The sequence below is a fragment of the Podarcis bocagei genome (assembly GCF_964188305.1).
Source record: "Podarcis bocagei genome assembly, chromosome: 9".
Classification (NCBI taxonomy): domain Eukaryota; kingdom Metazoa; phylum Chordata; class Lepidosauria; order Squamata; family Lacertidae; genus Podarcis; species Podarcis bocagei.
In genome coordinates, this window is record NC_138134.1 from 38369498 (window position 1) to 38381125 (window position 11628).

General features: G+C 38.6%; 1 protein-coding gene across 1 annotated transcript in view; it reads left to right on the forward strand.

Annotated features, from left to right (window-relative positions):
• PDGFC (platelet derived growth factor C) overlaps positions 1 to 11350 on the forward strand; it is a 98807-nt gene extending 87457 nt beyond the window's left edge. Inside the window, exons 4-6 of the mRNA XM_081209047.1 lie at positions 2856 to 3057; positions 8104 to 8321; positions 9483 to 11350. Of these exons, the coding sequence (XP_081065173.1) occupies positions 2856 to 3057; positions 8104 to 8321; positions 9483 to 9599 (537 nt within the window). The 3' untranslated portion in view covers positions 9600 to 11350. The remainder of the gene's footprint in view (positions 1 to 2855; positions 3058 to 8103; positions 8322 to 9482) is intronic.
• Positions 11351 to 11628: the final 278 nt, after the last annotated feature.

Sequence of the window (11628 nt, forward strand, 5' to 3'; positions counted from 1 at the left end):
AGTTGCCTTGTCCTAATAATGTCTTCCAGCATAGTGGTGGTGTCTTCAATATGACTTACAGAATTGGTGGAGTAATGAATTATGTCCTTGTCCTTTGACTGTTTCATTAAAAGCTGCTAATGGCAGAATCTTTATTTGCTCTGAAGGGTTTTCCTGTACAAATAATCAAGACAATCTTTATTTTAATATTTTTGCTCCGTTTAGGTTTTCAGAGCATAGTTTTTATTGCCCTCAATGAAAGCACAAAGGTCTTGCAGGAAAAGGTTTTCTCTGCATTGAAGCCAACTATATTTTGATAGCTTCAAATGTGTGCAGGAAAATGCCGTATAAATAGCAGAACAGGAAATTCCACTTGATCCAATACTAATTGTCATTTTTGGCTTCACTATAAGGCAGCGGCAGACCTAAAGTATTTATACATGACTTATAGTTTGCTCTCCTATTCCCATACAGTACTATGGCGGAGATAAAATATTCGGAACTATCTAGTATTTAAAGATGTTTTAAATGAATGTAAATAGATTTCTGGGTATATATTTTTATTGCATCCTGCCCTAATTGGCAAAAATCAGGATGCCCTGTTGACTACTGCTTTATTTTCAGTTGCTCTCCTGTAGCCTTTTCTATCACAGGCTTTGCCTCTTTTGCCCCCACAACATACTGAATTGACTCATCCAGTGAGCTTCTTCTCACTATGACTTCCACTACCTGTCTTTTCAGTAATGACAAGAACTGAGAATTGTGATCAGATATTTCCCAAACTGTAAAGTGAAATATAAAGAAAGAAATCGGTCATCTTCCTGGGCAAGGCTGGATCTTTGAAATTTAGGGGTGCCCACATAAGGCATGCATGTTTGTGTGTAAACAAATATTCAATATCTTCATAAAGGTAAAGGTAAAGGGACCCCTGACCATTAGGTCCAGTCGTGACCGACTCTGGGGTTGCGGTGCTCATCTCTCTTTATTGGCCGAGGGAGCCGGCGTACAGCTTCTGGTTCATGTGGCCAGCATGACTAAGCTGCTTCTGGCGAACCAGAGCAGCACACAGAAATGCCATTTACCTTCCTGCTGGAGCGGTACCTATTTATCTACTTGCACTTTGACGTGCTTTCAAACTGCTAGGTTGGCAGGAGCAGGGACCGAACAATGGGAGCTCACCCAGTCGCAGGGATTTGAACCGCCGACCTTCTGATCGGCAAGTCCTAGGCTCTGTGGTTTAACCCACAGCACCACCCGCGTCCCTTAATATCTTCATAGAGTTATGTGAAAATCCTTACAAAGCAATATTCTATATTTAAGAATCCTGAAAGCAGAAACACTGGATTTTTTCCAAGGCTCAGTGTAGGTGAATCTTCCCAGAATTCAGACATGGCATGTGTATTCTTCAACCTGGAGTTAGGGATTGAGAATCGTCCTTTAGCTGGGCTTGAGCTGGAGCTGGGAGTACAGAAATCAAGCTGCCATTGACCAGGCAAAAATGGATGTCAGGCTCTAACGGTAGAAGTAGCAGTTCTTGTGATCCAGAACCATGCCTATACCGATGGTTACTTCTGTTGGCAGTAATAGATTTTGAACAGCTCTTTTGAAACTGGAATGGGGAATCTTGAATGCATATCATTCATAACTGTAATAGCCACGAGCCACGGTTGCTTTCAATTGTTGGTGTTAAGTTGTGGGTGAACATATCAGGCAACACAGCGATTCTTCAAACAGCTCTTGTTTATTCCGAGGCCAGAACAGAACTGAACTGAACTGAAGAGCTCAGTCAGCCTGCTTATATAGAGCTCCAGAACAATGTAACTGTAGCAAATTTCTAAAACTATCCAATCACTGAATGTCACTTTCGATCCTTCATTTGCATAACTATCTACAGTATTCCCCTGCTGGCCCAGGGTGAGAACTTCAGTACATAACAGTTGGCATATTGCAATCTAGGTTTCTATTACTGAGAATATTGTCTCTCTTACTGCTGGTATTTTCATATAATTGCTCAACAAAATATATAGACCAATTCTGCTCACTCATCAAAACAGCTTTTACTAATGCTAAATACATGACAAATGTATGTGTTGGCATTTTTGCAGGGATTAATTGCATGTAATGGAATTATGTTTTTCCTTCAAAGCCTCAGAGTGCCATTAACTTTAATTGTTTACTGACATACCATTTATCATTTTGTGTCAGTCTATTGAGTATATTTGCCAAAGTTGTACAATAGTTTGTTTTATAACCCAGCTTTGGTAAGAGTGAACTGTGTGATGAAAATAAGAGGAAACTGTATGTAATAAGCAAAATAAATATGCTGCAATCTTATGCAGATTTATCTAGGAGTAAGCCCCATTGAGAACAGTAAAATGCCTAAGAAAACATGGAGATGATCAGACTAGTCCTAGATTATCACTATTTTTCACTTGACTTTGCATTTATTGACAGCGTTTGTATGAAAACTCCCCCCCCAAAAAAATATGTTGTCTGATTGCCTTGTAGAAATTTAAAGACCAAAATACAACATAGAACAATAAAAAAGCATAACAAATGTTATTTCTGGCAGATATATAGCAAAACGCAAGCCATAGAATGAAAAGCCCAGGAGTTTTTAAGGTGTTGGTGAATTATAAGGCTTCACCTGGGGGCAAAAAAGATCATAAATATGGTTCTAGGCAAACTTCTCTAGGAAGGCTTTTCCATAGATTAAAGGTATATTGGTCTCAACAGATATCATGGTGTGTGTGTGTGTGTGTGTGTGTGTGTGTGTGTGTGTGAGAGAGAGAGAGAGAGAGAGAGAGAGAGAGAGAGAGATTAACTACTATCATTGTATGCACCTAAGATGCTTGTTTTTCTCCTTACAACATCAGACAGAATCTGCCAGCCCAACAATATTACCACCTTCAGCTTTACCATTAGAGCTGCTAAACAATGCTGTTGCTGGATTTAGTACTGTGGAGGAACTTATCAAGTACCTTGAACCAGACAGATGGCAATTAGATTTGGAAGACCTGTACAGACCAACCTGGCAGCTCCTTGGAAAAGCATACATTCATGGAAGAAAATCTAGAGGTAACCAGCGGATTTATCTCTTGTGCTTTGTTTTGGCATGCTAATGTTATTCTTTCGTTGGAATTTGCATGAAGTATTCTTTATTTGTATTGATTACAGTTGCACAGTCGTTACCCAGCAGCTGATGCAAGTATTAAATTGCATGCAAGTATTAAATTGCTTTGTGGACTTTCTGGAACTACATTTCTTCTTATTTTACTCTTTTAACTGAGTGTTCTTGATTCACCAACATTTACTAGAATGGAGGTTAAACAAAGTAACTCAATGTGATTGGGAAACTGGGCTGTCCTCATATCAAATACCGGTGGACGAGCTATGTTTTGTATAGGCACAACAGAGACTAGTTATGATGATCACTCATAGCTTCTAGTGTGATTGTTGTAGCAAGTAGAAAATAAGATTAAAAAGTGAGCATTTTGGAAAACAACAGGAGCGGTCCTTTAATGAACATAGTTCTGTCTCATTCAGAATGTCAGCAAATGTATTTGCATTCTTGCCATTTCCTATGTAATCTGTAATAGGTGATGGTCAGTGCTTTGCATGGCTTGTTGAAAACCATTTTGTGGTTGAGATCTAGTAGACTGCAATCCTGTACCCACATTGTGGCATAAGCTTCATTGAATTCAGTGGCACTTACTTCCACATATACTGTGATTGTGCTGTGAATGGACTAAATCTCCTGTACTGTGACCCAACTAGGCAACTCTTATGCTCCTAAATGCCAATTAAAGCTCTGTTGACTAGTGAAGCAATTAACCTTTCTGGGGGTAGAAAGGGAGAAAGGTAAAATAACAGCTGAATTAAACCTCAAGGGCAGATTTATTTAGTTCTGCTCTTCTATCTTATCAAAACAATAGTGGGCAATTAAATTGTTTAACCAGTAGAGTTGAATTTTCGTGTTAGAACCTGTTTTCTTACATGAGAGCAGTACTGAAAAAGAGTTTCCTTTCACTTCCCTTTGAATTTAGTATCAGACTAAATCTGATTTAGCTGTTAGGCACTAACTGCTATAATTTTAAATGCATTTGATATTTAATGATAGGGAATAGACAATATTCCTGCCCTTCTCATGCATTGTCATAGAGGATAATCAAGCATAACTATGACTGCTTGAATAGTGTTAAATATAGGGTTTTGATAATTGCAAGGATATGCTAAGACTGGATCTAGGCTGAATCTTTCAAGAACCTATTTCATTTGTTTGATCTGATCCCTAGAACACAGCATAGATGTCTGCCTCTGTCCTTTTTTGCTTGCAGCATGTAAAATGTAACTTCAGTATCCTATGTGTGGACACGCGATAGGATTTATTAAGATTAGAATATTCATTTTCTGTTTATTTATTTATTAGGATTAGAATATTCATTTTCATCTTTCTAGTCCCCTCCCAATATATATATTTTAAAACCTTAGATAAATCAAAATCCCATCATTGGATGGCATCTACACAAAACCAAATCCAGGAAAACTGTGAACACCCCACCCCAACAAAGAAAACACCATCAGCATAAAACTTTTTAAAGAGTTTTAATTGGACACTAAATTAGAATTGCTGTTAAATAAACGCATACTGAGTATAGTCATATCCATCTTAAAAGGACCACCCTCAGATTGCATTACGAGAGTATGCAACAGCCTAAGGCAGAAAATGTGTCCCATTGAGACGACATGGTATTTGCTGTAGACATTCATAATTGTTGCAGAAATGCAGTGTTTGGTTTTTAATACCATGTGATGCCTTTTTGAAAAATCTCACTAAAGTGGAAAATGTTATTTAACAGAAAATACAACTTCAGCTTTAAACATTATTGTTTGATATAGTAAATAATTTTATAACAACTATTGTTGGCAGCAGTGAAAATAAACCTGGATGAATTATACTGGGTGTGTGCACCCATCTTTGTTGCAAATGCTGTAGATTTTGTTACTTGCTATTATCCAAGCAATGGATTATATTATGATGCTTCTGGCAGAAACCATAACAAGTTCAGGTCCATACAACATTGTGTTTCCCTAGTTTTGTGTTCAGACCCAGAGACCTCCCCACTAAATAAAGTCACACTTGACTCAAATTTTAGTTTTGGTTTTTGGCAGAATTTAGGCCACATCTTTCTTGATTACAGAAGGTGAGTGGTTGCATAGGCTCTGGTTCAACTAGCTCCCTGCAACCTTTCAGGCAACGCTGAGGACACGCTGTTTAGCTGTTCCGAATGCACAAGCCAAAACAGGAAGCTCTGGGCACTTGCATGGGTATATATAGGTCCATCGATCCATTTGGACTGCGCCCCATTGGCCAGATTGAACCCAACATTGAGGGACCTACCAATCAGGTGTTGTGGCTATCCAATCTTACCCACCCTGGAGTTCGATCTCCAGGTGTCACTGCAACACATGCCCTCTTTTAGGGAGGACACGATTTATATAAATTCACATAAATACTAATATCAAAATACCTTAATTCTAGCCTTAATAGGCAACCCCTTTTTCAGTTTGAATGAAATTAGGATAGGGACAGGAGGGATGGTTTTCTTTCAGATATTGCATGCTTTGTCTAATTCAAAAGTCAGCAATACTCCATGGAACTTGTAAGATAGATGCCCATGGATTCAGACTCTTTACATCCTTTAAATCCTATCAAGGTGGAACGTCCTGTGCCCAGCCACAGATCAGTTGTTACCTCTTTATATCTGGAAGAGTGCCATGGTCAAGCTGTACTAAGAGCACAATCCAGGATGCCTGCTTTTGGAAGCCTCCTCCAATTGCCCCAGGAGGGTCTGCAACTATGGCTCTTCCACTGCGAATGTTCCAACAGCATAGGGGGCAAAAAGAAGGTGTTCCAAGTGGGGATCTTTTTAAAAAAAACATCAAGGGAAATGAGGCAAAGGAACAACTGCTTCCTTCTCTTCCCATCTTCTGCCTTGGTAGCAGAAGCCTGACAGGGTTTTGGATTTAGTGGTTCCTGTACCTTGAATTATAGTTTTTCTCTGCCCAGTGAGAATATCACTCCTTGGGGTATATTTCATGGCAAGACTAGCATATTCTTAAGAAGTCATCATGATGCATACGTTTTTATTTTTCCTGTTTTTATTATTCTGGAAGTTGCGGAGCTCTTAAAGATCTATGACTTTTAGAAGTAGATTAGTAACTTGTTTTTCATTTAGCTACCATGTTTAATGAGGGAGACAGTCCTTGACCCATTATGAAAGGAGGAAGTTTTCTGCCTTGGAATGAAAGCAAAATCCTGTAAAGGCGAATTCCCAGGCTTCATTGGAAAATAACTGGATAATCAGAAAGTTCTAATACAAACAAACATGCAACTGTTTCCTTCCCACACTTGTTATGAAATACAATATGCAGTAGGCTAGAATCCTGCATGGCAATAAAAGCACCATCATATAGAAGCTTTCTTGTGGATACCAACTGTTAGTTACAATTAAGTTTCATTTTTCTTTTTTTTTTCTTTTTTCCCATTTTAAGGGCATTTCAAAAAAAATAAAAATAAACCTTATTGCAAATCTTACTAGTTTATTCTTACTAAAGCTTTTTCTGTGTGCCAAAGCTTTTATGTATTCCACTTGCAGAAATTTGTTTTTAGTAATTAGCGTTAGTGACAAACATTTTTATTTGAAGCCACCCAGTCTAAGCATTTCCCTGTTTGGGTTGGATTTGTTTTTCAGGTAATAGCTTTGATTCATGCAGTTACTTTGCCATTGCAAACAACCCTGTGTTCTTTCTGAGGTTTTTCTGAAACGTTCTTTTGACTACTGTGTCAAAGTTGATGAATGAATGGAAGCCCAGTTCAAAGGGTGTTTAAATTTCCAAATTATAATAGGTTTTGTAGCTCAGTTCACTTAATAGATCCATATAACCTTTTCTTTTGGTTAAGTAAACATTGTAAAGGAATACACACACACACACACTTTTTCAACTAGCCTTATGCCCGACAATGTGTTAAAGCATAGTTTGAGCAAGACAGATATGGGAAAGGAAAAGAGGGATGCAGGAATTTTTTCACTTCAAAGACTTGATTATACATTCACAATGTGAAACTGCTGGTAACCTATTCATGTAAAGTGTAGTATCATAGAAAGGTGCATATTGTATTATAATAATGTGCTTTGACAAGGTGATGTCATCTGGTTTTCCAAATACAAATAGTATAATGCAGAGTCTGTCTATTGGTTTAAACTCTGTTAAGGTTATTACAATTTCGATAAAATGCATAGCCCCAAAAGCTTAGTTTAACGTTCAGAATATGACTAGCGATCTAATCAAAGTCATGCTGAATAATTAGAGTCAGACAGACAAGTGTCAGCTAGATTAAAAGAGCAGAGTGGAAGGAAAGGAGGGCCTTTTTCTGCCTCCCCTCTTCCACCTACTCTCTGAAGACTGGAGAAGAGACCCTCTTAGGAATATTAGGGGGGTGGGCAGGGGAAAGACTAGACCATGGGGGAAATGAACATAATATTTTAGCTGCAGTTCATTCGTTTTGAGCTTTGTATTCTTGTTATAAAAAAGTGCCTAGACATTCCATTGTTGCACACATAACCTAGGTTGAAGGTGCCATTTAGCTCCTAGCTTTTGTATCTCAGTTTCTAACATTGGCCCAAAGCTGCATGATTCAAGTAACATCTTGAAACACTCAATGAGAGTGTCTGGCCATTTTTAAATGGAAGGAAAGTTGTTTCCTAATTCTAAAAGTTGCAGTTGGCCCTTAGTAATTTGGAGGTTTCCATCCATCCCAATAAAAGGCTTAACTACTCAGCCTTCAGGTAGTGAACATATACTCAATACTGAGAATTGTGACTTTATAGACCAGGATTATAGCTTAACTTAGAAAAAACATTTGTGTTACCAGAATTTAGACTTCATAAGCTCTGCAGTGGAAATCCACTAGTCCAGTAACTCAATGAAAGGTTTGGTGGCATTGAGGACAGGTTGTTGTCTCCTAAAAACAGCTTGATGTTCTTCACTTGCAGCAGGTATTTTTATTGTTGAAACTTGATGAATAAATGACAAAGATGTTTGCCTTTTTAAATGCTTCAGTTGTAGATCTGAATCTTCTGAAGGAGGAGGTACGAATGTACAGCTGTACTCCACGCAACTACTCAGTGTCACTACGGGAAGAGCTGAAGCGAACAGACACCATCTTTTGGCCACTTTGCCTGCTGGTTAAGCGTTGTGGTGGAAACTGTGGCTGCTGTCAGCATGCTTGCAGTGAGTGCCAGTGTGTCCCTACCAAGGTTACCAAAAAATACCATGAGGTATAGTGTTATTTCTTATTTTAAAGTGTTTAAAATTTCACACACATATATTCTAGCAGAATAATTTTATTAGGACAAATGTTTACATTGCGGCACCTGAGATTTCAAGCCACAAACAATGCTTCTTCAGAGAGGTTATAAGAAAAAGACCTCTCAGCCCAGCTGTGGTATTAAGCCAGTGTCATCTCCATTTTTTCATGACCTTTAGGCAAGATATTGTCAACTTGTACCCTTCTACTTTAGTGGGCTTTCATACTTCTGATCTCATTTGATGCTGTTTGCTTGCTAGGGAGATAGCCAGAAAGTAAGTGGTGGTGACAACTGTTGCTGTTCATCCTTGCTGTTGTCACTGCTCATTTGCACATTCCTTCTAGGTGTGCAGAGGGTAGATGTGTAAACATGTGGCAACAGCAAACAGCAGCAGTGGTAACACCTAACACCTCCTGCTGGGCCATGGGCCTTGGTGGATGTTCAGTCATGGTTGCATTGTGCTTCACTTCAGGTTAAGCTTAAGCTTGTAGGTTGTTTCCATATTAAGATGGCATTGATGAAGCTTTTGCAGACTTGTGTGGATAAAAACTGTGCCTTACACAGCTCCAGTGGAACCTCAGGTTACGTACCTTCCTCCTTACGACTGCTTCTGGTAACGAGCTCTGCTAACCCGGAAGTAGTTGCCCCTAGTTGCAAACTTTGCCCTGGATGCGTGCAAAAGTCACACGCTGGCAGTGTGACAGCAGCAGGAGGCCCCATTAGCGAAAGCATGCCTTATGTTAAGAACGGTTTCGGCTTAAGAAAGGACCTCCGGAACGAATTAAGTTCGTAACCGGAGGTACCACTGTATTGTAATTTTTGGCTTTGATAGAGAACTGCAAGAAGCAGTGAAGAAACCTCACTGTTTGGAGAATGTGACATATATCAGAAGCATTCAGCAGACCCGTTTCTGTGAACAAGAGACATTCTCACCTTTAGAAGCAGCCTGTGTAACACCCATAGGTAACACACCATGTAACGGTTACAGCATGAGTTTGCGCAGCCAGCATGAGTTTGTCTGTTATGCACTGATGGCTTCCAGTTTACTAATAAGGAATACTGTAGATTCTGTCTAGCAATGAAGGAACTTCATGGCTTTTTAAAAGATTATATTGAACCCTCCTTTTGCAGGTCCTGCAGCTGAAGCCCAGGAGCGGCGTAAAAGGATTGCATAAATCTTTGACGGATGTACCTTTGGACCATCACGAGGAGTGTGACTGTGTATGTAAAGGAAATACAGAAGGATAAAAGGAACTTCGTATGCTTCTTTTACAGCACGTTCACTCAGTGGCTGATTCTCTTCTGGGGCTTGTGCATTAATCTCCTTCTGTAATCTCAGTTGTCTGCTTTTGAGAATCTTCAGTGTTCAGGACTGACAGTTCTGGGGGAGAAAAAGAAAGAAGAAATCAAACTGAGATGTATGCAATGTAACAGCAGTAACCTGAAGGCCCACTACTAAGGATGAACAGAAGGCTTCAATGAGGGATTACTCTCCCACCCCAATTCTATACCTATGTCTATAGCTATATTTATATCTATATAGAGATATAGATATATAGATATAATATCATCTCTCTTACTCGTATTGAATTTAAAACGTTTAAGTTTTAGAAATATAGGAAAAGGCAGTGCTTAGGCAGGGCCTGGACTCTCCTGGTGGTCTTGCTTCTGCAAGTCTCTTACTTCTCTTACAGTTCAGAACATCTGGAATCTCTCTTAACTCGGCTCAGCAACTCCTGTACATTTCAAATCAAAGTGTTAATTGTCCTACAGACTGTCTTACTCTGAGTTAAACTCAATTTTTCACTGATGCAAGTCGAAATGACCGGACACATTCTCTTGGTTTCTTCCAGTAAAGTGTCTGTTGTTTAGAAAACCTGAATGGTCAGTATATGTGAGAAAAGAGGAAAGGGTCAGAAACCAAGAAGTGCCTTTATCCTTCTCACTATGACCTGCAAGTATTGCGTTTGTTTATATTTTTTATTGTGTACATTTTTATACTCTTTTTGACAGCATAACTATTTGCTTTTCTAATCTTGTTAAATATATCTATTTTTTGCCAAAGGTATTTAATATTCTTTTTTATTATTATTGCAGCCTAGATAAACTGCTTTTTCATTTTGTAAGGCTTTGGAATCAGAGTTATAGAAAGAGGGAAGGAAGATAGAATTCTTTTTCTGCAAAGCAAGGAGCTAAAAGGTGCATTTGCACGTAAAAAGATAAACAAGATAGGTTAGTCTGAATTTACAGGTGTGTGTTACTAGCTCCATGATGCTGGGATAAAAAGAGTAAATATAATAGCTGTTAAAACTCTCTTCATCATAACCTAGTGCCTCAATCCAAATAAGGAGGTATGTGCACAGAAACAAGGTTGCACATACATACATATCACATTTTGCATCAGGGGCAAGTGGCATAATTCTGATAAGCATCATAAGGCAGATGTTCCCTGTCCATACTGCATTATTTTCAATGGATTGGATATTTGTGTGCATTCGAATGCACATTCTGATGCAATAATTTATGCATAAATGTCCTTTTTACATGTACTAGTGATGGATCACAGTGTAGGTTTCTTCAAAACAGTCATAAATCCAAAACAGACAGACCCTAAACAGATAAATTCAGAGTGATGTCCAGTTCAATGGGACCACTTACTTCTTAGTAAACACTTCACTGTTTAATTAGAAGGTGAAAGATCTTGACAAGAGCACCACCACTGCTGACATTTCAGTGTGCTCTTGCACCCATAATAAAATGGGGTCATGAACAAGTCGCACATATTTATTGCTGCAGGTGTAAGGGTTTTTTAATGTTATGAATGCCAGTTATTTCCTTGTAAAGGGCAGTGGGCTTCCAATATCTTAATGATGTAAAGTACAGTTTTGATAAAATGTGGTTTTGCTGATGTACAGTCTTTATGTAAACCAGCACATTTATCCCACCCTTTGCCCAACTAGGAAAAAGCAGTAAAATATTTTGCTTGTAAAATGCTTCAATACTGTCCAGTGCTGTGTTCTGTGTTTCTATTTATTGTTTTATGTATTTAATGATTCTACAAAGTAACGGTGCTTATTGGGAGACAGAAGAAATACTTCCCATATCCCTATATGGCATTTAATAACTATCTAACAGTCCAATCTTCTGAACTTCCATATGCTTGTTAAAGAATAAAAATGGATATCGGAGTAACATTGTAGGAACAGAACAGCATTGTATGGTTCTCATGGAATTGTGGCCTAATACAGGGGCAGCCCCAGTGTGCTACCCTCCATCT